General features: G+C 47.5%; 1 protein-coding gene and 1 long non-coding RNA gene across 4 annotated transcripts; both read left to right on the top strand.

Annotated features, from left to right (window-relative positions):
• Nucleotides 1–9,923: 9,923 nt before the first annotated feature.
• Nucleotides 9,924–12,464, top strand: LOC132249157 (uncharacterized). The gene is made up of 3 exons (XR_009460565.1): nucleotides 9,924–10,209; nucleotides 11,198–11,325; nucleotides 11,417–12,464. It is a non-coding gene; the product is annotated as an uncharacterized LOC132249157 (long non-coding RNA).
• Nucleotides 12,465–14,998: 2,534 nt separating this feature from the next.
• On the top strand, nucleotides 14,999–27,831 carry GZMA (granzyme A). 3 transcript variants are annotated; one of them, XM_059725181.1, is made up of 7 exons: nucleotides 14,999–16,946; nucleotides 17,179–17,212; nucleotides 20,341–20,434; nucleotides 22,245–22,386; nucleotides 23,550–23,688; nucleotides 24,744–25,016; nucleotides 26,908–27,831. In XM_059725181.1, the coding sequence occupies exons 3-7, from the start codon at nucleotides 20,374–20,376 to the stop codon at nucleotides 27,088–27,090; spliced, it is 798 nt and encodes a 265-aa protein (XP_059581164.1). In that variant the 5' UTR covers nucleotides 14,999–16,946; nucleotides 17,179–17,212; nucleotides 20,341–20,373; the 3' UTR covers nucleotides 27,091–27,831. The 3 variants fall into 3 exon arrangements, with proteins under 3 accessions (XP_059581164.1, XP_014449644.2, XP_014449646.2); XM_014594158.3 differs by having other exon boundaries at nucleotides 14,999–17,212; XM_014594160.3 differs by lacking the exons at nucleotides 14,999–16,946; nucleotides 17,179–17,212; nucleotides 20,341–20,434 and adding an exon at nucleotides 20,915–21,155.

The following is a 27,831-nucleotide window of genomic DNA, read 5'->3' as shown; positions in this document are numbered from 1 at the left end:
TAATTCTATGCTAATAAAATTTTCTTATAAATCACATGCAGAGTAGATTAAAAACTAAGAGACATTATCTAACATGAAAGAGCCAGAAAAGAAATATAGAACTTGGGCAGAAGGATAATAGTATATAGAATAAGATGCTGATAACAAAGATACTAAGAAAGAGATTGGGTTGTAAAAAAGCAAAAATACAGGATCAAAATCAGGCATCTTAGGCTGAATGGCTTTTTCCAGAACCTTATATCCAACGCACAGAGTTCCTGCAGAACAGTCCACTATAAGTTCTCTTCATCCATCTAAGGAGTATGACAATGGAGTGGAGGTAGAGTGCTCCTACTAACCTGTTTTTAAACATCTACTCTCATTTAAGTACATGATAAAAATATAACAAAATACTTTTCTTTAACCCCCCCCACCAACTTCATCTTCAAAACTGAAGCTAGTAGAAAGTGGACAAGGCTCTAACAAAGACCTTACAAAGAAACCAAAGATATACCCTAGGGAATTATGCACAGAAAAATTCAAAATTATGTGCTAGGTCCCAGGAGCTGCACATGGTGGCACAGAGCTGGCCTGCCATGGCCTACTGGCATGTGCCTTTGAACTTCACCGAGCTAGCTCTATGCCAGCACATGGGGCTTGCAGCATTGCAGATAGGAGCCATGTGACATCAGACTAAGCAGGCTCTGTGCCTCCATGTGGAGCTTTCAGCACTCCAGCGGGAAGCTGCACGTGGAGGCACAGAGTCGTGCACCATCAGGCCGGGCTGGCTCCGTGCCTCCATGTGTGGCTTCCCACTGGAGTGCTGAAAGTCCCATGTGGAGGCACAGAGACAGATGGCCAGGCCTGATGGCACGCAGTTCCCACCTGCAGTGCTGGAAGCCCCATGTGCTGTCATGGAGCCAGCCCAGTCTGGGTTGAAGACTTGTGCCAGCAGGCCCTCCAGGCTGGCTCCATGCCACCATGTGCAGTTCCTGGGACTCAGTTGGAGCCACATGCCACCAGGGGGCTGTGCCTGCTGCAGCCATGAGCACCCTGAGAGCCCGCCACCTGCTGCTACTGCTGCCAGCACCGGCAATAGGGGCTGTGCACCTTGGGGGGCCCACACCTAGCCACACACCCCATGCCCACTCACACACACCCCCACACCACCCACAAACCCCACACCCACCCCCTCTCCTGCAAGTAGCTCCCCTCCACACTCACCAGCTGTGCAGTTGTGTGCCACTGAGCTCAGTATGTGCCACATTCAGCTCCCAGCTGGAGTGCCAAGAGCCCCATGGAGGTGGAGGCACAGAGCCTGCCTCAGTTCAATTATGCAAAATTATGCAATTATCCATGTTCACACATTTTATGCGCAAAATTGCATGGGTGCACAATTGCATAATTCCCCGGGGTGTACAAAGAACAGAGACTGGAGGCATAAAAATACACAGAGCTCCACAAAAGTAGCCTGTGGAGCTGTACACACAGTGGCAACCACCACAACCTAGAACAATGCCTGGTGTTCGAAAAAGATACAAGAGGGGCAATGGGTTACATTATTTTACAAGAATCTGCAAGTGTCAATAGACTGTACACAGCATAGATGCAGCACCATAAACTGAGAGGAATTCTTCATAGGAACAAAGATGAATAGGCTATTAACCTGAAGGCAAAAGGAAAATATATTATTTTTAGTTGGATAAACTAATGTGGTTCCAGAAACAGTAATACTGGCTGCTTGCAGACATAAAAAAAGAAAAGGACCTTAACTGGAAGAAGCAGTGCGTTACTTCAACTCAGCTCCACCATATCTGTATAGATAGGGCACTTCACCAGGGCTTTTTGGCAGTTTTCGCTAAAGCTGATTCAATCAGAGAGGGTAGTTTAAACTCCCCATTCCGCCCTCCCCCCCAGCCCACATATGAACCCAGCTGAGATCTGTCTCATTCTTGGCAAGGGTAAAACAGTCCCTGCCTGGTTTTTCCCCTGTTCCCTGCTGGAGCAGAGGGGTGAGGGGCATGGCCAGGCACAGGCCAGGCCAGCACACTGACATGGAGGGGAGAGAGGGGATTTAAACCCAGCCTTTCCCCCTCCATCCTCCATCTCAGTGTGCCGGTGGCTTGCCAATCCCCCACCCCTCTGCTCCAGCAGGGAGCAGGGGAAAAGCCAGGCAGGAGCTGTTTTGCCCTGCCAGGCATACCTCAGCTGGGGTCCCATGCAGGCAGGGGGAATGGAGAGTTTAAACCACCCTCCCTGGTTCTGGACCCCAGCCAGCATTTGCCCTAGAGGAGGGGGCAGCCCCTGCCATGCCTCTGCCCCCCACCACTTCCCTCTCAAGTGGGGACAGGGAAGCCCTTGTGGGGGTTTTCTCCCTTACTTGAGCAGAGAGCCAGGCTGGGGTTGGCCATGCCCCGCCTCCACTAGAGTGAGTAGTGGTGGGGAGGACAAAAGCCTGGCAGGGGCTGCCTGTCCCACAAGCAAACCCCAGCTGGGGTCCAGGGCCACCTCCTCCCTCCCTGCCTCTGCCTGCGAGCCCCTAGCTCGGATGTGGCCATGCCCTCTGCTCAAGCAGGGGTGGGGCCTGGCAGGGCTGCCCCCTCCCACTGAGGCAGACCCAAGCTGCAGTCCCATGCAGCCAGGGAAGGTCTCCCCACCTCAGCTGTGTGCCCCTGGCTGGGGCATGGCTATGCCCCCGCTCTCTGCTCAAGGTGGGGCAAAACCCTGGCAGGGGTTGCCCCCAAAGGCAGACTGGGGCTGGGGTCCAATGCAGGCCAGGGAGTGGGGTTTAAAGCCTCTGTTCCCCTCGCCTCAGCATGCTGGCCCCAGGCTGGGGCCTGGCCACATCCCCTCTGCTCAACTAGGGAGCCAGGAAAAGCCTTGAAGGGCTTCTCTCCTCCCTTTGGCAGTCTGGGAGGTATGCTCTAGTGTCCACCAGCTTCTGGCCTGAGCCACTGCAGGCATGTGGCTGCATTTCTGGAATCAGAAGTGAATGTCTGTTCACTCACTTCTTGGTTCAATATATGCAGTTTAGACTAACCTGCAAAGATTGAATCAAATCAGCCTCTGGCTTTTTGACTGCCTGTACTTAGGCCGAATTAAAATCATAGGGTTCAAGAAAATAATCAATACTCTGTGACTAGGACAGCAAATAGGGGGCCAGGACATCATCTTACAATACAATATACCTGTTGTCACAAGAAACATAGTCACTGTGGCAGAATGCCACCTCTGTCTCCCCCCTCCCAAAAAACTGCTCTGTGACAATTTGGTTAACATGGTCCCTGCGGAGGGCAGACATCCCATCTCTTTAGATAATCTCAGTTGGATACATTCCTGAGGGAGGGGGGAAATTTGCTTCGTCTGCCTACGTGACTGGCATCACATACCCAGGTGAGGGGCTTATGCTCCCTATTGTTCTAAGCAATGCCAACCTGACTGGGAAGGGGCTAAGGACCCTGCCAGTCTTTCCAGCAACCAGTGATGCATTTCAAATTGGTTGGCTGGCAGCCAGCAGGTGCTGGTCTCCATTGGACTAGGTAAACGAGGTCATAAGGTCTATACAAGTTAAGGATTGCCCAGGAGAAGGGGCAGTAGCCATGATGAAAACTCAGAGAGAGAAGAGCCGGACCATCTGAAACTTGCCGTCTCTCTCAAAACTCATGATCAATGAACTGCCTGCCTCCAGAGGGAATCTCCACCTGCCTCTGGATGATACTCGTGAGTAAGCTACCTGAGGTCTAATTAGATATATAGCATTGCAGTAACTTGAATGTGTGATCAAAGGCTACCCAGCCATATCAGTTTGCTCTATGGGATTTCTCCAATATTGCTTTACCCTGTACCCTATTCCAAACCTACTCCTTGTAATCAATAAAGTTCTCCTTTGTACCTAGTGTGGGAGACCTATTGGGAGTTGATCTATGCCTTGGGGTCCCCTTGGTTTGGCTGACTAAGACAGACCACTATTTGTGCTTCAGACTAAGGGAAGCACGCCAAGTTCTTGAAGTGGGTCAAGTAACCTCAAGGACTACTAGGTCTGTATTTCCCAGGGGGCACAGAGCCAGGATTAGTCCAAACCCTGGGTGGTGACAGCATTATCTCCAGGCTAGTGGGTGTGCTCCAGGAAGGGGGGCGGCCAGATGTTAGGTGCCTCCAGGGAGGCACTCAGAGCCTGGAAGGTGGTTGGGCACAGTGAGGTGGGTGGCTCAGTACAGGAGCACCCCCTACTGGCCTACCACATTCACCCATTACCACAGAATAACTGGACTTTTTACTGGATATTCTGATTGCTCCATGTTAACCAAATTGTCACAGAGGTGAATGCTTCTGAGAAACCAACAAAAGTCATGACCAAGGCACTCGTGTGTCTTGAGCACCAGTAAGCAGTTGCCTCATGCAGTGAATTAATTCTAACTTTCTTTTGTGCTTCAGAAAACAGCTTGACTGGTTCACAGCAGAGAGTTAAGAAGGATTTTATCCTGTTTAACAACACCCTGTTATAGAACTTCAGTAGCAGCAAATGCAAGAGGCAGTGGAGACACCATAATTACTAATCACAGGCATCAGAACCGGGGGAGCAGTATGCCACTGTTGGGGAGCTGTTCCATAAATTATAGTTGTGTTGCATGTGTCATGAAGAAGTTGGTTAGTTTTAAATCATCAGGCCATAATGCTTCAGTAGTGCAGCTGGAGTTAGTGCCAGGGGCCTTTTCTTAGGTTAGCTGTACAATATAATCAGAGTAAATGCATAGTAATTAATGGGAAGATCAGTTGGAGCAGGGGAGAACTTATCCACAGTGACATGTTCATTACTGGCTTTATGGCCTGAAAGTATTGCTTCCATTCTTCTTGGGCTGGTTTGATATTAAACCACTTTCTCTGTTCTTCACCTTTGCTGTATTTTGATTATGTGTCATTCCAGCCAAGGCTCATTTTCTGGTACACACCCTCATACTCTTTATTTCTTTAAACTGTTCCAGTTCTTTACAGGTTCATTGAATCATAGCTTTTGTTAGATGATCATTCACAGATAAAAGTCCATAGGGGTTTTCCGCTGTTCTGATATTCTTTAGCAGCTTTTTTGCCTGCTCACCCATGATGGAGCAGACCTCTGAGCAGTATCCAGAATTTTACACGCTGTGTTTTTGAATGCCTTAACAACAACAGAAAAATCACAGTCTTTCTGGGTGTGGTGATATTTTTTTAGATTCTAAGACATTCATAATCTCGCAGTTTTTTGTGCAGTTTTTTTCTGTCTGATATTATTGCCCAGTTGAAACAGGAACATGAGGAAGTATCTTTTTTCAGTGGAGTCCTTTCTATTTGTGATGTCATAAAGCAGGCATTTTCCTAGGTTTTGGAAGAATTTATCATACCTGGTCCTAATTTGGCATTAAGATCTCCCCTTAGACAAAAGACATGGGGAGGGATTTTCTAAATTGATGTTGTCAGTATTGCATTAAACTGTTGTTAGTTGACGCATCTGAATCCTCAGTAGGCATGTCTACACAACACCTTTAACTCAAGATTAGAGCAAATTACTGCACAGTAAAATACAAGTAGCAAATTTATTCATGATTAGTTACTGCACTATATGGCATGCATAGAGGGCCAACTGGGAGCAAACTTGCTCCCGGCCAGCTGGGCAGCAGGTTGCAGGAAATTGCTCCCTACCCCTGGAAGCTGCCTGCTGCCAAGGCAGGCTCTGCCATCAGACCCCAGGTGAGGACAATGTCCCCATGCCCAAGCAGCAGGAATCTCCCAGCCCCTGACCCCTGATCTTAATTGTGGAGCAGGGACTGGGGAGATTGTTCCCAGCCCTAGCTCCCAGTTTGTTCCCACCCCTGCCCCGTGATCACAGAGCTGGACTGGAAACAAGCTCCCAGCCTGTTCCCACCACCACGATCATGGAGCTGGGCTGAGAACTGTCCCAAACAGGGGCAGGTCCCAGCCCCATGCCTTGATTGGGCAATCAAATCGTGGGGCTTGGAAAGAGCTGCATGGTGATCCACCAGTGGGGCAGCTCAGCTGGGGACTTGCTTCTAGCTGCCTCACCAGCAGAATTGGGGCAGAGGGCTGGGACCTTCTCCTCCCCTGTAACTCTTTCCAAACCTCCTAACCTTAATCAGGGAGCCAGGGATAGGAGCTCCCTGCTGCTGCGACAGGGAGACATTTTTCCCACCCAGGCTCTACCACTGGAGCCCACCAAGGCAGCAGGCAGCTTCTGGGGGCAGGGAGCAATCTTCCAGTCCCCACCAAGAGGCAGCGGTCTCCAGCCTCCCTACTCCCTGCCAGCCCCTGGGGTAGCACCCAGAGGGAGCCTAGAACTCCCCCCTGGCTGCTTCAGAGGGGATGGGACCAGACTGCTGCCAGGAGCAGCCATTCTGCTCCCACCTCTCTGTACATGCAGATGCCTGCCCAAGGTTGGTTTACGTTAGAGTAATTTACCCTAGAGTAAACCCACACCGCAGCATGTGCACATGTAGACACATCCAGTAGGTCCATATATGCAAGCTACAGTCAGAGAGAAATTGCCTGTCATGACTTTTAACATGGTTCTCAGTGTTTTGCTTTCCTGAGATCATGTGTGGAAGAAGCACTGAAAAAATGGGAATCCATCTTCCCTAGGGAGGTGATGATTGCATGAGCAGTAGGCAAATGACAGCTACTATCCAGAGAAGTGAGATGTTCCCACTTGAGTTGTCAGGTGTGTATAGGCTTGCATGCAGACAAAGTCCAACCTTTTTGAGCTCTAGTGTACAGGTGTTATAGGTCAGCCCCTTTCAGGGGAAGTTTTACCTCAGGAGTCCCCAAAAAGAAGCCTTCCTCCTGATGGACCCCATCATGGGATGGGATCCCCATGGTGGCCATGATGCCCCTAGGGCTCCATGACTATGCAAATATTGCCCAACGGGCACCCTTTTCCTCTCCTGCCACATCTTGCTGGTAATTATAATAATTAGAGAGGCTGCCCTCGAGTTTGTGTGTGGACATGGTCCTGATGGAACCCACTGAACCCTGTGGGTACTTGGACCCCTTTTGGATCCTGCTCAAAATGGATGCCTCACAGGACACCCTCAGCTTTATGGGCTAGATGCGTGGCTCTAAAACCGCCCCTTTACCATGTCCCATGTAGCTCAGCCTCTTCTTTGGTGCTGGGCTCTCCGCAGCCCTGTCTCTGCACCGACACTGGCACTGGGCTCTCCACGGCCCTGCCTCTGTGCCCACACTGGTACTGGGGTCTCCACACTGTAGTGTAGCCCCAATGAGACCTTCTCCTCCCCAATAACCTCAGTCCAGTCCACCAGTTTATAAACAGCAACTAAAATATGAGCCCCTGGGCTATAACATTATACAAAGCAGTTCAGGGTGCAATCTGTCCCTTTAAAAGAGGTAAAATTCCCCCCAGCATTAAGTGCCTTGTAGGCCAGGGTACCTGGTGAGCTCCTAGAGCCCCATTAGCCCTATATGCAGCATATCAGGCAGCCACAGCACCTCTGGGCAATTCTTCTCTGCAGGCTCCTTCCATAGATTCATAGATTCATAGATGTTAGGGTCGGAAGGGACCTCAATAGATCATCAAGTCCGACCCCCTGCATAAGCAGGAAAGAGTGCTGGGTTCAGATGACCCCAGCTAGATACTCATCTAACCTCCTCTTGAAGACCCCCAGGGTAGGGGAGAGCACCACCTCCCTTGGGAGCCCGTTCCAGACCTTGGCCACTCGAACTGTGAAGAAGTTCTTCCTAATGTCCAGTCTAAATCTGCTCTCTGCTAGCTTGTGACCATTGTTTCTTGTAACCCCCGGGGGCGCCTTGGTGAATAAATACTCACCAATTCCCTTCTGTGCCCCCGTGATGAACTTATAGGCAGCCACAAGGTCGCCTCTCAACCTTCTCTTGCAGAGGCTGAAAAGGTCCAGTTTCTCTAGTCTCTCCTCATAGGGCTTGGTCTTCAGGCCCTTGACCATACGAGATGCCCTTCTCTGGACCCTCTCCAGGTTATCCGCATCCTTCTTGAAGTGTGGCGCCCAGAATTGCACGCAGTACTCCAACTGCGGTCTGACCAGCGCCCAATAGAGGGGAAGTATCACCTCCCTGGACCTATTCGTCATGCATCTGCTGATGCACGATAAAGTGCCATTGGCTTTTCTGATGGCTTCGTCACACTGCCGGCTCATGTTCATCTTGGAGTCCACTAGGACTCCAAGATCCTTTCCACCTCTGTGCCACCCAGCAGGTCATTCCCTAGGCTGTAGGTGTGCTGAACATTTTTCCTCCCTAGGTGCAGCACTTTGCATTTCTCCTTGTTGAACTGCATCCTGTTGTTTTCTGCCCACTTGTCCAACCTATCCAGGTCTGCCTGAAGCTGTTCCCTGCCCTCCGGCGTGTCCACTTCTCCCCATAGCTTTGTGTCATCTGCAAACTTGGACAGAGTACATTTCACTCCCTTGTCCAAGTCGCTGATGAAGACATTAAAGAGTATCGGTCCAAGGACCGAGCCCTGCGGGACCCCACTGCCCACACCCTTCCAGGTCAAGACCGACCCATCCACCATGACTCTTTGGGTGCGACCCTCTAGCCAATTCGCCACCCACCAGACTGTGCAGTCATCCACATCACAGCCTCTTAACTTGTTCACCAGTATGGGGTGGGATACCGTATCGAAGGCCTTCCTGAAGTCTAAGTATACGACATCCACCCCTCCTCCTGTGTCCAGGCGTTTCATAACCTGGTCATAGAAAGAGACTAGATTGGTCAGGCACGATCTGCCTGCCACAAACCTGTGCTGGTTTCCCCTCAGCATAATTTGCCCTGCCGGGCTCTCACAAATGTGAGCCTTGATAATTTTTTCAAAGACTTTACCAAGGATGGAGGTGAGACTGACCGGCCTATAGTTGCCCGGGTCCTCCTTCCTCCCCTTTTTGAAAATGGGGACCACGTTAGCCCTTTTCCAGTCCTCCGGGACTTGGCCCGTGCGCCACGAGCATTCGAATATTCCTGCCAGTGGCTCTGCAATGATGTCGGCCAGTGCCTTCAGCACCCTCGGATGGAGCCCATCCGGGCCTGCCGATTTACAGGCATCCAGTTCTTCCAAATGACTCTGCACCACCTCAGGATCTACATATGGAAGTCTGGCGCCTTGCTGCTGCCTCTCTACAACCCCAGTGAGAGACTTGTCGTGCCCCTCACTTAGGAACACTGAGGCAAAGAACTCATTGAGGAGTTCAGCCTTGTCCCCCCTATCTGTCACCAATTGTTTCTGCCCATTTAGCAGCGGTCCTATTCCTCCCTGGGCCTTCCTTTTACTCCCAATATATCTAAAAAACAATTTCTTGTTGTCTTTTACTTGGGTTGCCATCCTCAGCTCCATGGTAGCTTTGGCCCGCCTAACTGCCTCCCTACAAGCACGAGCAGAGGAGGTATATTCATCTTTAGTGATCTCACCCTGTTTCCACTTTTTATGTGCTCCAGCTGTTTATGTTCCCCTAGCTGTTGCCAGAGAACTGACCCCACTGGTCTCAGCCCTAGGGTTTATATGTGCCCAGGTCCCTGCCTTCTTCCAGTCAGCTGACCGGGTGCAGGTCCTTTGTTAGCCTGCTGCCATAGTAACCTACACCTGTAGGGTATCTGCCAGGCTCTTGGGGCCCTCTCCCTAAGCACTTTAGTGCCCTGTGACAGACCCCTGAAGCCAGTGCTGGTGGGGCTTGTAAAGGGATAAGCCCATGTTGAGACCCTGGCCATTCTTTGTCCCTGGCTTCCCCGAATTCATAGCACTCCCACCTCAGAGAGGGCCTTTTTCTCAGCCCTCAGGCAGTGAGATTTGCCTCTTCAAGGAGGGAGGGGAAGAAGTCAGAGTGCCAACAGCACAACAGACAATTCCTTTTCAAATAAAGTATTTAATGTGCCACCACAGTTCCTAGTGGTGTAGGGACACAGTCAGACATCTGGAGCACAGTGGCAGTAGTGATTTCCATAGGCACATGTTGGTGTTTATACAGTTGTGTAACAGAGAACCCTAGCCCTGTCACCAGAAAGCAGATCCGCCCCTTTAAGGCCAGAACTTCCTGGGCATGGAGTGCTGGTGAAGAAAGGGTTAAATGCTGAGCCTGGCCAGCTAGTCAGCTGACTGGAAGGGGCAGGACTATAAAAACCCTGGGCAGAACAGCAGTAAGGGGAACAGCAGTTGAAGAGAAAGGAGTGCCTCTGAGAGCTCTACAGAGAAGCTGGGTGAGTAGTCCAAAGGTAGGAATGATGGAAGCTGTGGGGAGATAGTAGCTGCACCACAGCAGGGACTGTAGCTGATGGAAGGAAGCTGAGGCACGAACCCTGTGAATGTCAGCTGACCTGCTGCTTTGCTTGATCATATTGGTTGGTAACAGATATTATTTTTTTTCTTTGATTATTGAATAAGACTGTCAGTTTGGGTGAGGCTATTAGGGGAAGGAGGAGGCCTCATCTTGGGGATCCACTACAGAGTGGGGACCCTGGTGCCAGCAAGAGTGTAGCTTTTGGGAGCACAGACCCTGGTGCCAGTGAGGGCGTGGTTTTTTTTGCGGGGGGGCATAAACCCTGGCACCTGAAGGTGTGATCTTAAAAAGGCCAGGGTGGTCTAATGTGCCTGGGGTGTAACTTTATTTTGGTTTTTTTGGACTGAGAGGGTGCAAGTTTGGGGTCATCCCCTGGCTTTTTGAACTTGTGACCCCCTGGCTATGGGGCCGGTGCCTGGGCCTCTGGGCCGGGGGTGGGCAAGCTCCCGAGCCGCGCAGCGCGAACAGAGCACGCAAACAGGCGCGCTCTGTGGGAGCACGCCGGCGTTTGCGTGGGCGTTCGCACCGGAGGGCGGGCCAGGAGTGGGACTCCTGTAGGGGTAGGGCGTAGATACCGCACAGGTCTACAAACAGTAGCTTGTAGAATGGTGTCTACGAGGAGTGCTGCTAGGGCCTCTGCCCAGGGGGACAAGGCTACCCGGGGCAGGTCTGAGGCCTCCACCCAGACCGAGCCCGTGGGGGAGCTGGTGTCCCCCTACCTCCTGGCCTGTGGGGTATCCCCAGCAGGGCTGGGGGGGGCAGAGATTGGGGGCCCCCACACCTGTCCAGCAGGTGCCCGTCTTAGGGATCTGGAGGCACAGGTGAGGGAGCTCTGGGAGGAGGTTAGCAGGCTGAGGGGGATCAGGGAGACAGAGGATGAAATTGATAGTTATTTCCTTTCCCTGCAGGCCCAGGCACCAAAAGAAGAAGCACCCCGGGGAATACCCTCCACAGCAGAGTGGCAGACGGTCACAGCCAGGACTGGAGCAGCATGCAGCGAACCGGTACCAGCTTCTCCAGTCCGACTGGTGAACAGGTACGAGGCCCTGGCGACTCTGCAGGAGATGGAAGGGGAGGAGGAAACCCTTGAGCAAGAAGGAACACCACGTTCTTCACACTCCAAACAGATCAAGAGTTCCACGATGACCCAGAGGAGGAGGCGACGAGTGCTCGTCATAGGAGACTCCATCCTGAGAGGTACGGAAGGACCCATCTGTCGCCAGGACCCCTCGGCACGAGAGGTATGCTGCCTCCCTGGAGCAAAGATTCGGGATGTGACGGAGGTAATCCAGGCCAGGATCAAGCCCACCGATTTACTACCCCATGGTCCTAGTCCATGTGGGTACTAATGATGCAGCCAGGAGAACCCCCGATCACCTGATGGCGGACTACTATGCTCTGGGTGGCGTGCTGAAGGAGTTCGGTGCCCAGGTGGTTTTCTCTTCCATCCTTCCAGTGACCGGACGAGGAAGACGGCAAGAGAACTGCATCGGAGAGACCAACTGGCGGCTTCAGCAGTGGTGTCTCGAGACAGGCTTCGGCTTCCTGGACCATGACCCGCACATCACGACGAGGGACGTGTTCAGCTGGGATGGGCTTCACCTGTCCCCCAAAGGTAAGCGTGTGTTTTCTTCTAGGTTGCGGATCTCCTCCGGCGGGCTTTAAACTAGGCTCGTCGGGGGGAGGGGAGTACGAGGGCAGGGGAAGCAGTGGACCACCAAACCATGTGGCACCCACAATGACAGCCCAGCCTGAAGAAGGAGAGCATTGGGAACCTGAAAGCCATGGGGAGGCCAGCACTACAGAACAGGTAAGGAACAAGAAGGTAGGAAACAATGGGCCCCATGGGACTCTGAGCGGGGAGGGCAGCAAAGGCACCAGTCGCAGGGCTCAAGTGCCTATATACTAATGCTAGGAGCATGGGGAACAAGCAGGATGAACTAGCGCTCCTGCTTGCACTGAACACCTATGACTTAGTGGGGCTAACAGAGACCTGGTGGGATTCATCCCATGACTGGGCGGTACATATTGAGGGCTATAGATTGTATAGAAAGGACAGGTCGGGGAAGAAAGGGGGGGGGTTGCACTTTATGTCAGTGAGCAATATACATCAACCCTCATCAAGACAGAATCCGAGGTTGAGAAAGTAGAAGGATTGTGGGTTAGGCTACATGGGGGGCAGGGAGAAAGGGATTTGGTGGTAGGGGTCTGCTACAGACCCCCACACCAAGGGGAAGAAATAGATGCGGGGCTCCTGAGGCAACTCTCGGAGACCATAAAAGCTAAAGAGGCGGTAGTCATGGGGGACCTAAACTACCCGGACATCTGCTGGGAGACGCAGACAGCAAGGTCCCATCGCTCACGCAGGTTTCTAACCTGTGTACAGGACCTCCACCTGACACGGGAGGTACGTGATCCCACTAGGGAATGCCATACTGGATCTGGTATTGGCAACAGGGGATGACATGGTAGGGGACCTCCAAATCGGTAGCCATTTGGGAGACAGTGATCACCTTATAATAGAATTCAACATAAGACGGCGAGTGGGTAAGGTAACTAGTAGGGTGAAAGTGCTAGACTTTAGGAAAGCTGATCTCAATGCACTCAGGTGATTAGTCAAAGAAGCACTGCAGAGTAAGAGTTTTGATGGGATGGGAGCCCAAGAAGGGTGGCTGTGCCTAAAGGAAACGATCCTTCGGGCACAAAGCAAGACGATCCCTGAGCGAGGCAAAAGAGGGAAAGGGGCCAGGAGGCTTCCATGGCTGACCAGAGAAATCCAGGGCAGCCTAAGGGCCAAAAGGGGAACACATAAAAAGTGGAAACAGGGTGAGATCACTAAAGATGAATATATCTCCTCTGCTCGTGCTTGTAGGGAGGCAGTTAGGTGGGCCAAAGCTACCATGGAGCTGAGGATGGCAACCCAAGTAAAGGACAACAAGAAATTGTTTTTTAGATACATAGGGAGTAAAAGGAAGGCCCAGGGAGGAATAGGACCGCTGCTAAATGGGCAGAAACAATTGGTGACAGATAAGGGGGACAAGGCTGAACTCCTCAACGAGTTCTTTGCCTCAGTGTTCCTAAGTGAGGGGCACAACAAATCTCTCTCTGGGGTTGTAGAGAGGCAGCAGCAAGGCACCAGACTTCCATACGTAGATCCTGAGGTGGTGCAGAGTCACTTAGAAGAACTGGATGCCTTTAAGTCGGCAGGCCCGGATGAGCTCCATCCGAGGGTGCTGAAGGCACTGGCCGACATCATTGCAGAGCCACTGGCAAGAATATTCGAACGCTCGTGGCGTACGGGCCAAGTCCCGGAGGACTGGAAAAGGGCTAACATGGTCCCCATTTTCAAAAAGGGGAGGAAGGAGGACCCGGGCAACTATAGGCCAGTCAGTCTCACCTCCATCCTTGGTAAAGTATTTGAAAAAATTATCAAGGCTCACATTTGTGAGAGCCCAGCAGGGCAAATTATGCTGAGAGGAAACCAGCATGGGTTTGTGGCGGGCAGATCATGCCTGACCAATCTAGTCTCTTTCTATGACCAGGTTACGAAATGCCTGGACACAGGAGGAGGGGTGGATGTCATATACTTAGACTTCAGGAAGGCCTTCGATACGGTATCCCACCCCATACTGGTGAACAAGTTAAGAGGCTGTGACGTGGATGACTACACAGTCCGGTGGGTGGCGAATTGGCTAGAGGGTCGCACCCAAAGAGTCGTGGTAGATGGGTCAGTCTCGACCTGGAAGGGTGTGGGCAGTGGGGTCCCGCAAGGCTCGGTCCTTGGACCGATACTCTTTAATGTCTTCATCAGCGACTTGGACAAGGGAGTGAAATGTACTCTGTCCAAGTTTGCAGATGACACAAAGCTATGGGGAGAAGTGGACACGCTGGAGGGCAGGGAACAGCTGCAGGTAGACCTGGATAGGTTGCACAAGTGGGCAGAAAACAACAGGATGCAGTTCAACAAGGAGAAATGCAAAGTGCTGCACCTAGGGAGGAAAAATGTCCAGCACACCTACAGCCTAGGGAATGACCTGCTGGGTGGCACAGAGGTGGAAAGGGATCTTGGAGTCCTAGTGGACTCCAAGATGAACATGAGCCGGCAGTGTGACGAAGCCATCAGAAAAGCCAATGGCACTTTATCGTGCATCAGCAGATGCATGACGAATAGGTCCAGGGAGGTGATACTTCCCCTCTATCGGGCGTTGGTCAGACCGCAGTTGGAGTACTGCGTGCAATTCTGGGCGCCACACTCCAAGAAGGATGCGGATAACCTGGAGAGGGTCCAGAGAAGGGCAACTCGTATGGTCAAGGGCCTGCAGACCAAGCCCTACGAGGAGAGACTAGAGAAACTGGACCTTTTCAGCCTCCGCAAGAGAAGGTTGAGAGGCGACCTTGTGGCTGCCTTTAAGTTCATCACGGGGGCACAGAAGGGAATTGGTGAAGATTTATTCACCAAGGCGCCCCCGGGGGTTACAAGAAACAATGGCCACAAGCTAGCAGAGAGCAGATTTAGACTGGACATTAGGAAGAACTTCTTCACAGTTCGAGTGGCCAAGGTCTGGAACGGGCTCCCAAGGGAGGTGGTGCTCTCCCCTACCCTGGGGGTCTTCAAGAGGAGGTTAGATGAGTATCTAGCTGGGGTCATCTAGACCCAGCACTCTTTCCTGCTTATGCAGGGGGTCGGACTCGATGATCTATTGAGGTCCCTTCCGACCCTAACATCTATGAATCTTAAAGGGACTTTATGAAAGTCATTTAGGGACTGAAATATGTAAGGGAATAGGCTGAGATATTTTATACTTGCCTCAAATAAACAATGACATTGAGGAAGCTGTTGCATAATGCCAAAAATACAGGCCAAGTCGAGCAAAACAGCTCATGTTAGTGGCACAGGAAAAATCAGGCTGACAGTGGGGGGGGGGAAACTATAAACTTTTAATGAAATACTGTATACATTTCTTGAAATAGCTTCGTTTAAAAAAAAAAAAAAAAAAAAAAAAAAAGCCAGCATATCAAATGCATTTGCACTAGATATGGTATACCTGACAAACTGATGTCTGACGATGGACCACAATCAAGTAGATTTCATAGACATTAGGCCTGGAAGGAACCTGGGAAGATCATTGAGTCCAGCCCCCCTGCCCCAGGGGCAGAAAGTCGGCAGGGAGCGTAGGATCCCAGAAAGATAAACATCCAAATGTCTCTTGAAGGCACTCAAAGTAGGTGCTTGAACCACCTCTGGCAGCAGTCTATTCCAAACCTTGGGGGCTCGGCTAGTAAAGAAGTTCTTCCTTATGTCCAGCCTGAAATGGTCATGGAGGAGTTTGTGACTGTTCGACCTTATCAACCTTTGGGGCACTCTGGTGAACAGACATTCCCTCAGATCCTGGTGAGCACCCCATATAAACTTCTTGGCAGCCATCAAATCGCCTCTGAGCCTGCACTCTTCCACACTAAAGTCCCATGGCTCTCAGCCTTTCTTCATAAGGTCTGTTTCCCTGACCTCTGATCATGCACATGGCTCTCCTCTGCACCTTCTCAAGCTTCTACACATCCTTTTTGAATTGTGGAGACCAAAACTGGACTCAGTACTCCAGCTGGAGCCTCACCAAAGTCAAGTACAATGGGAGAATGATGTCCTGGGATTTGCTTGAGAAGCATCTATGGATGTAAGCCAGTGTTTTGCTCACTTTACTAGCTGCAGCATCACATTGCAGGCTCATGTTCATCTTGTGGTATATCGCAACCCCCAAGTCCCTTTCACCCAGAGTGCTTGCCAGCGTAGCACTGCCAAGCCTATAAGCATGCTGCGGGCTTTTCCTCCCAAGGTGGAGAACCTTGCATTTTTCGGTGTTAAACACCTTCAGGTTCTCATCCACCCATTTCCTGAGCCTGTCAAGGTCAGCCTGGATCACCCTCAGTCCTCAGGGTGCTTTACCCCAGAGTTTGGTGTCATCAGCGAACTTGGCCAGTCTGCTTCTGGCCAAGTCCACATTATTAATAAAGCTGTTGAATAGTGTAGGCCCAAGGACAGAGCCTTGAGGGACCCCACTGAACACAGGGCACTATGACGATTGACTTCTGACAACCACCACCCTCTGGGTCTGACCACAGAGCCAATTCCCTAGCCAGAAGATCATGGTGAGGCCAAGGCCACAGTTCACCAGCTTTGCCAAGAGGTGATCATGGGATACCAGATCGAAGGCCTTTTTTTAAGTCAATCAATCTCTTCTCCCTTGTCCAGGTGATAGGTCACCTGGTCGTAAAAGGAAATAAGATTAGTTAAGCAAGACCTACCCGCAACAAACCCGTGTTGGCTATCCCTCAGGATGTTGCCATCGGCCAGTCTGTTAAGAATGACCTCTTTGATAATCTTTTCTAAGACCTTCCCCAGGATAGAGGTCAGGCTGATGAGCCTATAGTTTGCTGGATCCACTTTCCTCCCTTTCTTGAAGATAGGTACCACATTGGCTTTCTTCCAATCTTCGGCTACTTCACCAGAGCGCCAGGAGTTCTCGAAGATCTGTGCCAGGGGTTGAGCTATGATGCTAGCAAGCTCCTTGAGTACCCTGGGGTGTAGACTGTCAGGGCTGGCTGATTTGAAGGTGTCCAGCCTCTCAAGGTGTTCCTTCATGAAGTCAGCACTGATGAAGGGTAAGGAATCTCCCTCACCCGGGCCTCCTTGTCCCATAGTGGGCAGGGGCGTCCCATGGGACTGGTGAAAAACCAACACAAAGTACCCATTTAGCAAGTTGGCTTTTTCCTGGGTGTCGGTTGTCAATTGTCTCATCAGGTTTAGCAGTGGTCCAATGTTGCCCTTGCTTTCCCTCCGGCTCCCCACATACCTAAAAATGGACTTTTTATTGTTCTGGTTTGTTCCCTGCAGGTCCGGACCAGTGCAGAGTATTCCTCCTTTTGAGGTGGGTCCAGTCCTCCATCCTTTATAGGTCAGTCTTCTTAGATGCAGGAGGTCCACTAGCTCCCTGGAGAGCCAAGGGGGCTGCTGTGCCCTTTAGCTGCCTTTCCTCCGAGATGGAATAGACTTTGCTCGTACATCCAGGATTGCTTCTTTTGAGGAGCAACCACTCATCCTGACCTCCCCTCCCCTTTGGGTTGTGGCTTTTAAGGGCTTCACTGACAAGCCTCCTGAGCTTGTCAAAGTCAGCTTTCCTGAAGTCGAAGACTTCTGTATTGCTGACTGACTTGCCAGCTTTACAGCAGATGGTGAAGGTGATCAGCCCATGGTCACTGTCACCCAACTTCCCTTCGATCATTAGGTCATCCCCCATTGTCAGAACCAGGTCAAGCAGCACTTTACCTCTCATGTATGAGGTATGAATTTAAGCAGTTTGGAGGAAATACTAGCACAGAATCATTACAGACCAGCACCAATGAAGCCCATTTTGTTTGAGAGAAAAAAAAGGAAACGAGGATTCTAAAACTGTTGGAAGCTGATGTCACTGGGGACTTGTAGATATCTTCAGAGACAAGACAGGGCAAAACAAAGCACACCAATTTCATTCTGGGTCTCCAGAACTGCCATGAAGATTAAGCTGTGTATAACTATGACAAACAGTGGACTGCAAGGCTACCTTTTGCAACGTATGAGCTGGACACCATAGGCAAACACCTATTATGGAGAAATGGGCAACACCTGCTCAAAATCCTCAAAAGGAAGGCAATAAAGAGCACCAAGCCACACATTTCTCCAAGGTCCCAGGCAACAATCACAGCAGGCTGAGACAGCTGATGTGTTTAAGTTTCAAGAGGTTCACAATGCCAGCATAATGTCACCTCACTGAACATGACAAATTAATTTAGTTAAAGGATCAGTTATAAATATTTGAATTTCTATGCTTTGTTGATGTTGATTTGTAGTTCTGTTTTTCTAGGAACAGAGGATGCAAGGAACTGTACCTTTAAGAGACTCTGTTATAAGACATAAGGGGTTTTAGTGATATCTTTTATTGGACCAACTATATACTTGGGAGAGAAATTGGACAAGCTTTTGAGTACAAAGTGCCCTTCTAGAGGTTTGTTTGTGCCTGAAAGGCTGTCTCAACTCTACAGTTGGTCCAATAAGAGATATAAAACCCTCTTGCCTCTCATACATTATGGACCATCACAGCTATAACAACACTCCAACTCTCTGAGCTATGAGCCACTGGAATGGGATTTTGTTATACAAAGATTCATCTTACACAATGCTGATGAGTTAGGACTCAGAGATAGAATGAAACAGACCTCTGTCAGACTTTGTGGCTCTGTGTGATTTCTGAACAATACACACAGAAAGCAGTCTAATGAGGGATTTTCTGTGTAAGAAATTGAATGACTTGTCTATACCCCACTAGAAGTGGGTCCAGTCCCTCCCTGAGTGCCCCAACAACCCAAGTCCTCTGAGCTCCAGAGTCAGAAGTTCACCAATGAGGCTGCTCTAGACTCCTCTCCAGCACCTGCTGTCCGGCCACTGGTCTGAAAGCAAAAGGATCCAGATCAGCCTCACTAGTGAATTTCCAGCATTAGAGCACATCAGCAAACATGGGTGCATACAGCATGTTCACTCTGCCTTCCCTTCAGGGATGGATAGAGGTGGAGTGCAAGTACACTCCACTTCCTTTGCTGACCTTGCTGTCCCCTGCTGACCCAAGCACAGGGGAAGTTCCAAAGGCTCTCCTGCCCGACTCCAGCCAAGGGGTGCCAGGCTTGGCAAGGGACAACAGCAGCAGTGGGTTTCCTCTTCCTGCATCTGCTTCCTGTCATCCTCCTCCATGTCCCCTCCTGGTTCAGATCAGTTACTGGAAGGAAGAACCCACCCCCACTACTGCCACTGTCCCTAGCTAACACAGGCACCAGGGGAGCCCTGGAGCTGCTCCTGACCTGCTCCAGCTACTGGCTGCAGGAAGCAGCTGCATGGGGTACCAGGCTTGGCCAGATACAGTAGTGGCAGTGCACAGGTTCCTCCTTCCAATGGCTCTTCCTAGTCAATGGGAGACATGGGTGGGGGGAGGCAGGAATAGGTGCCAGAAGGAAGAACCTGCATGCTACCACTGCTGTCTTTGACTGAGCCCAACTCCTGCACAGCTGCTCCCTTCAGCCTACAGCTGGAGCCAGGCAGAAGCAACCCTGGAGCTTTCCCCACCACCCAGGTCAGCCCAGGACAGGAGGAGTGACAGGTGGAACCCCTTCTCCCCTTTATACACCCAAGGGAATTTATGTGCAGAAAACATCAAAATTATGCTCAGAAAAATTCAAAATTATCTTCTGGAGTGCTGGAAGTCACATGTGGAAGCACAGAGCCAGCTGGCCCAGCCCTGTGGTATGCGGACTGGGAGCTGCACGCCATCAGGCCAGGCAGGCTCCATGCCTCCACATAGAGCTTCCAGCACTCCAGTGCGAAGCCACATGTGAAAGCAAGCAGGAGCCCATCTGACCCAATGGTGCATGACTCCATGCCTCCATGTGTGGCTTCCCACCTGGCCCTATGATGCACAGCTTCTGGTCTACATGCCATCAAGCCAGACCAGCCTTCCATTTGGGGCTTTCAGCACTCCAGCAGGAAGCCACACATGGAGGCATGGAGTCACACACCATCAGACTGGGCAGGCTCTGTGCCTCCACATGCGGCTTCTCACTACCAGGCCAGGGGCTTAAGCCATGCCTCACCCTGATTTGCCCATCATCTGGAAGGAAGGTGCACCGCAGCCCCTTTGGGACATTGTAGATCTGCCCATGTTTCCCTTGCCCTTGAGGCTCACACAGAATAGGCGAGCCCAAAAATGCAGTGGCTTGCAAGGTTAAGTGGTTTGCCCAAGGCAGCACAGTGAGCTTATCTTAGGGACAGAATTTGAATGGAGTTTGTTACTTTTGAGCCTTGTCAAATACATGATGCAGCCTCTCAGTGCCTAGAAATGACGTCCCTATCAACACAGCATAGAGGTTAAATTGTGGTTTTTGGTCCTTTCACAGTACAAAATGTCAAAAGTCCTTAAGAGGAAAATAAAAGCCCACATCCTTTTCATTTTCTTTGTCTCTCTCTATAAAAAAGACATGTCATAGGGCAGAACATACAGCAGCAATCATGGGATTCCTCCTCACCTTGTCTGTTTCTGCTGCCTTTTATTTGCTGGCAATTCCTGGAGGTAAGTACTTTTTTTATCCTTTGATTATAATTGATGGCATGTGCAGAGTCATTATATAGTTAGATACCAGTCTATTAAAATACTGAAGCTAACAGTTACTAGGAGAGAGAGAATGTTCTTATTTTCCATTGATTGCACATATTTGACTGCATCCAAAATTGTTCATGAAAGGACAGTATTAAATAAACGTGTAGAGAGAGGGGGTCAATTCTGGAATCTAGGAGAGTTTTATATTAACGTTACTTGACACTCTCTCTCTCAAGAGATCCATCTATGTAAGTGTCAGAAATGGCCATCTACGGTCTCTCCGCTATTGACATAAATACCTGGATTTATAGCCTTTTGGTGGGGAAAATGTTCATTCAGTGCTTATTCAAAGATTCATAAATTCATAGATGTAGGGTTGGAGGGGACCATCACCAAGTCTGACCTCCTGCCCTGGGCAAGAACAAATATTGGGCTCATATGACCCCCACTAAGTTAAGCTCATATGACTCATTAGGTAGTTATCGAGCCTTCTTTTTAAAGACCCCTAAGGTATGAGCCAGCACCACTTCCCTTGAAAGCTGGTTCCAGATCCTGGCCCCCCTGACTGTGAAGTAGTGCCTCCTGATGTCTAGCCTGAACCTACTCTCAATCAACTTGTGGCCGTTATTCCTTGTTACTCTGAGAGGGGCTTGGGGGGAACAGGGTCTCGCCCATTCTCCTCTGGTGCCCCCTGGTAAGTTGTTTTGTTGGTTTTTTTTTTATAGACGGCCACTAGGTCCCCTCTCAGCCTTCTCTTGTGAAGGCTGAACAAGTCCAGGTCCCTTAGCCTCTCCTTGCAGGGCCTGCCCTGCTACCCCCTGACCATGTGAGTGGCCCTCCTCTGGACCCTCTTGATGCTGGCCTCATCCCTCCTGAAATATGGCACCCAGAACTGGATGCGGTACTCCAACACTGGCCTAACCAGTGTTACACAGAGCAGGAGGATCACCTCCTTGGACCTGCTCATGATGCATCTGTGGATGCATGACAAGGTGGTGTTAGCCTCGCTGACTGCATCCCCACACTGTCAGCCCATGTTCATTTTAGAATCGATAATGACTCTGAGAGAGAAAGATCTTTCTTTCTGCCACTGTGCTTTCAAGAAGGGAGTTCCCCAGCCTATAGGTATGCTGCTGGTTCTTCCTGCCCAAGTGCAATACCCTGCACTTGTCAGTATTGAATCCCATCCTATTCACATTCGCCCATCCCTGTAACCTGTCCAGGTCCAGTTGCACCCTGCCCCTCCCTTCTAGCATGCCCACCTCACCCCAAATCTTGGTGTCGTCAGCAAATTTGAACAGAGTGCTTTTCACCCCCCTTGTCCAAGTCACTGATAAAGAAATTGAATTGATCATTTACATAGCACATATCAGACTGCATGCTGTTAATCTAGTGGCAGATTAAGGGTTCTTGAACAAAATGAAAGTTCTGCAATAGAAACAACTTAAGGAAAGGAAAAATCTACGTGGGAGCAACTTGTGGGTGGGAGTTTCAAAAGCACTCACTTCTACCCTAAAGCTACTCTTACTGAATTCAGTGGAAGTAGATTTAGAGCAATGCTGAACAACTTTAGAAATCCCTCTATGAAGATGTGTGCACTAGTATATTTATGTGTATTTAGAGGTTGCTTTATATTATTATAAATGTAATATTTATTGTATATTATTATAAGTATATTTCATACCTTGTATTTTATAGTGTATATTTTAGAACCTACTCAATGGATTTTCTTACAGTATTTGCTATCCCAACTGTGTTCACCATGGCTTATTTTTCATTTTAGATTTGTGTATGAATATCATTGGAGGACAAGATGTGATTCCACATTCAAAACCATTTATGGCCCTAATTAGGAGTAGGAAAGAATACTGTGGAGGATCTTTGATTAAAAAAAATTGGGTGTTAACTGCAGCCCATTGTCAGATGTAAGTTCTGTTTCATAGACTGTCTTACCTGATTAACAGGATAGTAAATAAGGTACAATATGAATGAAAGCAAATGTTTGTCACTGCAGGTTCCATTTCTAAATCCCTTAAAGCCTGCTGCAGATACTGTCAAAACAAAAAATAGATATGGTCAGTTTAGTTCCTGTTTAGTCAGTTCATTAGCTTAGAAATGAAAGTCAGCATCTCTGAATTTGTCTACTTAGTGTGGCTGTGATCATAGTTTTATTATTACAAATGTAATTTTTAAATTGCCAGTAGTAGTATTCCCCACCTAGTATTTGCAAGACTAACATTTAGGACCCTACAGAGAATAGAATGCAAGTTTGGGTTTGATCTGAACTAGAGGAAAATGCTAAACTACAAAACACACTTCTGTTAGTAAGTAAACATCTATATAATGTCCTAAGAAAAAAGAACTGAACACTTCCCTATAGTTTTGCTTTCTATCACATAAGAAAGTCTTGCTGCATGGGGGGGAGGGGAAGGGGGAGAATTTAAATGACCTCAGATGTCCAGCTTGGCTTGAAGGGATTAGCAATTATTTCCTGTCCAATCAAACATTGGATCAACCACTGGATCAGCAAGTGCAAGTAGTCATAGGATATATTTGGCCTTGATTGATAAAGAAGGTTCAAGGTTAAAGTAACAGTGCAGGTTAAACAGTGTCCAAGGTCATGAGCAGCTCTTATAAGATTTTGGCCCAAAATGACAGAAATAGCACCATGTAGATTCTTGTGAGATTTAGATTTCTGCCACCAGAACATCTCAGGTATCCAAATTGAAACCAAAAAACATATCTCCTCCACTCTTCTATCAATTCTAGAATCAAAGCCATAGGGATAACTTACTAGCCAGGCACATGAATTCTCTCTCCCAGCCCAGATATAGCTGTATGTTTTTGGTTTATTTAATTATTAATACCTATTAAATATTAATAACAATGTAGCTCTGGTTCATATTTTAATTACTGTTACTACATAAGCATGAAAAGAGATAAAGGTTGATCAATTCTTCAGAGAAGCAATTGGACAATATAGAAAAATATAATACTGTATTCATCAGCAAGGTAGTATAGTACCTTTTAGAAATGAATGCATGCATTTGTTTTAATGATTAATCCAGTTATCTTTTTTTCTCTTCAGCAAAGGAGCTAAAGTTATTCTTGGAGCTCATTCAATATCAAAGAGTGAAAAAGAAAAGCAGCTTTTTAAGATTGCAAAAAGAATTCCCTATCCATGCTTTGATGGTGCAAATAAAGAAAATGACCTAATGCTTCTGCAGGTATAGAATGTCATTAAACATAGTTTTAAGGACATGCATTTTCTATGATGTATCACTTTCTCCCTTATCAGAGAACTGGGGGGAAGGATGTGGATCACAGGAGCTCTTGATAGTGATGCTACATAGGAGGGGCAGTAAAGCCAGAGAACCCAAACCATAGATTTGGACCAAAAGACACCATAACATAATTCCCATGACACATCAGTGTCAAGAGTGGTGATATTCTGGGTGCTGATCAAAATTATTCATATTTTTCAATGAAATACCAATTTTTCTGCTGAAAGCAGGCACACTACCATAAAATGAAGTGGTGAAAATTTATCATTAAAAAAATGTTAATAGAAAAATCTTTGACCAGCATACCCAGACCAGGGTTTACTGCCATTCTTCTGTCAGTAGTCTCAGCCATGTGCTTTGGAACAGTCCTGTATTCACTTCTTATTTTGGCAAGCTACCCAAATGTTTTTGAGGAACTCCAGGCATAGAAAGAAAATGCTGATTTGTAATAGATAATATCTCGGCAAAAGCTGAATAAGATTTCATGGGATAGAGGTCATGCATTTGCCTATCTCAGAAGCATTCCATGCTGAATACAAAAAACAAGTATAAGGGGTTTTCAAAGAAAAGGTTACGTGAATCCTCTATAATCCAAATAAGACACATATTAGGGTAATGTTAGTGATGCTGTAGCCTTCAGGGCTGAGGAACTATACAAGAGACAAGGATTTTTTAGGGTGCTATCTTTTATTGGACCAACTGCCTAGTTGGGATAGAGTTAGACAAGCTTTTGAATGCAAGGTATTCTTCTTCAAGTCGCTTCTTCAGGTGACAAGTGATGCTCCATAGGAGAGGTAGTCCAGTCAGCCTTGCAAGGAATTAAAATAAGAAGAGACCTGAAAAATAATGTCTTTCATTCAAAAGCTTGTCTAACTCTATTCGCAGTATGCAGCTGGTCCAATAAATATCACCCTAAAAAATCCTTGCCTCTTAAATAATGAAGTTACTAATGGCTTCCCCCATAATAACAATATTTTCTTCTTTTTTTTTCACTGTAGCTTAAAGGACGAGTAAAAATTAATAAAGCTGTGAAAACAACTAACCTACCTAACACAGGCACTGATATCAAAGCAGGAACAAGGTGCCAAGTAATAGGATGGGGAACCACAAATAATGGAATTAACAAGCCGTCTGATACCCTGAAGGAGGTTAACGTCACAGTCATTGACAGAAACACTTGCAATGACAAGAAACATTACAATTTGCAACCTGCAATCACAAAAAACATGGTGTGTGCTGGGGATGTGAAAGGAGGAAAGGACTCTTGTTCTGTAAGTACATTTATTTCCAGCTACAGACTGTTAGAATTAAAATGTAAAACACAGGATATCCTGGACAGTACAGAGCATTACCAATGCTTATTTTAACTACAAAACAAGTGGATTTAAAAGTGTATTATGAAATTTATTGAACTATGTTAGGATTCAGAAGGACTTGGTTGCTTTGTTCTTCTAACCAAAACTTAAATTTAGAGATTCTGACTTGTAATATCTTGATGGCATTTGGACGTATTTGTCTAAGCAGAATGAACAGAAAAATAATATTTGCATCCTACGCTAAAAATGCTCTTTAATGGGAAAAAAAAGAGTGAAAATATCCAGTTTTCAAAATAGTAATGCAGAGTATGCTATAAAGTTATCTTCTAAAAGCCAATTAAGTCAATGAAATGGCTTCTCTTGACTTCAGTGAGCTTTGGAACAGGCTTCATATAATCAAAGATATTTCACCAGTAAATGGATCAAGTAAGAACATTTATTTCAGCCATAAAAAACAGTGCTGTCAATATGAACATATCTAGACATTTCACTTCTGATACCATGCAGTGCCATGCTAAAACAGGCTGCACCAGAAGCAGTACGGATATGACTGGGTATCCCTGCATCCAAACCAATTAGCTCTATTGAGAAGCCATGACAATTTGCCCATCCACAGCTCTGCAGTAGAATGGCTCTATTGTTTCCTCTTTACCAGACATCATGCTTAGAGCAGTGCACACTAGATCAACATGGTGCTCCCTGGCATGGAAACTGAGAAGTAAAGACATGCCCTATAAAAACAGGTGTATTGAAAGAGGATTTAAATGTTAACATTTATGATATTAGACGATACTTACTAATTTCCAAGAAATTTTATTCATTCAAAGAGGACAGTCTGTATCCAATTCTGAAAGAATGTAATAATTCATTAGTGCTCACATACAGCCATATTTAATTCATAATTGAACAGATGAAATTCAAACGTGTCCCTTTTTTAAATATAGAATATGTACTCTCAGATATGAATGGATCTAGGATTTGAAAAAGGGGGCACAGATGGTGTGGTGCATCATTATGTGTAACAATGTGTATCTTACCAAATCAACAAAAAAGAACAAACCAGAAGGATTACTAATGAGCTAGTGGCCTAGGACTATATTATTCAGTTTAAGTAAGGCGTAAAAACAAATAAATGTATTGGTATGTGCATTGATTTGCAGTATCATATATTATGTATTTAAAAAAAACAAACAACAAAACTACAAACCAGGCAAAAGCAATCAAAAGATGTTTCATTAGTTCTACAGTCATTAGAATTAAATGGATATCTCTTTTTTTTTTTAGATTCATAAAACAAAATCTAGACTTCTTAAGCAGCTTGACGGTACATTCAATGCATCACTGAAGGTTATTTCCACACTGAGTTTAATGTATTTAGCTAGAGTTTAAAAAATCTACAGGGCTGTGAAATAGGAGCGGCCAACAAACAGTAGAAATGTAGTAGAAAGGCTAGCTTGAACAGTTAATCATGAAGACCATTAAAAAAGAGAGAGATGGTTGTTAACACCTATGGAATGAAGAATTTAGAAGGAACTGGGTAGATTATGAGCCATTAAGTCAATCATCTCCTTACTACTGCCTGAATAGACATGCTTCTGTCACTGCCAGGAAGTTGGCTTTATACTTTGGGTGGAGCGGGAATCGGAGAGGGATGGAACTGCACCACTGCATTCCTCCTCCCCACCCCCAGATCCACCCTTGCTCTCAGGAAAAAACAATAGAAATCAGTCTGGATTTTAGAAAATCCTACCTGCAAACTGACAAGCTTCTATAAATTGTACTATCAAGCTTCTATTTTTGAAGCTTCTATAAATTGTACTATCAAGTGTTTCTTCCTTTCTTTCAGGGGGATTCTGGAGGTCCTCTGATATGCAATGGTGAATTGAAAGGCATCACATCCTTTGGCAAGAATGGACAGTGTGGTGTTGTCCAATACCCTGGCGTCTACACTCTTCTTACCACCTCCTATATTAACTGGATAAAGAAAACAATAGGGGGGGACTTGGAGGATGACTTTTTTGCTGACTGATTTTTTTGATTTTTTTTTTTCTCTTTCTCTGCCTCTGCCATTCAGTTATGTGTAGCAAATTTTTAACCATGTTTGAAAGATGCAATCATTAGGAAGTGGTATTTCCACACTAAGCCTCTCTGGCTACTATGTTTCCTATCAGAATTCAATTTCATATGTCTTTATTCTGCACAGGCATGACCTTACCCTGAGCCCAAAACAAGTACAATACAGTGTTCTGCAATCACAGGATGTATGGCCTGTGGTCTTAGTAACTCAGTCATGGCTCAAGAAAGGATGATTCCTCCACTTCTACAAACCAAATTTACCTTGAGGTTCCTATGGGTATGAAGGGTTTCTGTATTAAGGACCCAGTCCAACTCCCATTAATCCAGATTACATGGCATTGGAAGCTAATTGCAGATTGCAGTCAACTGTACCTTCCTGTATCTTGATTTTTGTAAAAACCCCTTGCATTTTTGGAGACACAGGGAATGACCCCAGAAAACCTGAAAAATTGCTGGCTTCTCTTCTTTCCCTGCTGGCTCCTCTTCTCATGATTCTCTCCCTAAAATCCATATGAGGAGGCTATTTGGTCAGCAGCCTCCAGATACGTAGTTTCAAAGATTTTTGCTGGACAATGTAATAGACCAAAGGGTCTAATAAGTTTATAGTTCCTTTCTTTGATAGATTCAGCATTTCAAACATATGATTGTATTAATGTATTTTGCATTTAAAAAAAAAAAGCAATAAAGTTTATGG

The sequence above is a fragment of the Alligator mississippiensis genome, chromosome 3, assembly GCF_030867095.1.
Source record: "Alligator mississippiensis isolate rAllMis1 chromosome 3, rAllMis1, whole genome shotgun sequence".
NCBI lineage: Eukaryota > Metazoa > Chordata > Crocodylia > Alligatoridae > Alligator > Alligator mississippiensis.
This window is presented reverse-complemented; position numbering and strand designations above follow the sequence as displayed.

Coding starts and splice junctions, on each gene's coding strand:
- GZMA (XM_014594158.3), top strand. CDS start 17,102: ATGTTGCCCTTGCTTTCCCTCCGGCTCCCCACATACCTAAAAATGGAC. Junction 20,435..22,244: donor TTTGCTGGCAATTCCTGGAG/GTAAGTACTTTT, acceptor TTTTCATTTTAG/ATTTGTGTATGAATATCATT. Junction 25,017..26,907: donor GAGGAAAGGACTCTTGTTCT/GTAAGTACATTT, acceptor CCTTTCTTTCAG/GGGGATTCTGGAGGTCCTCT.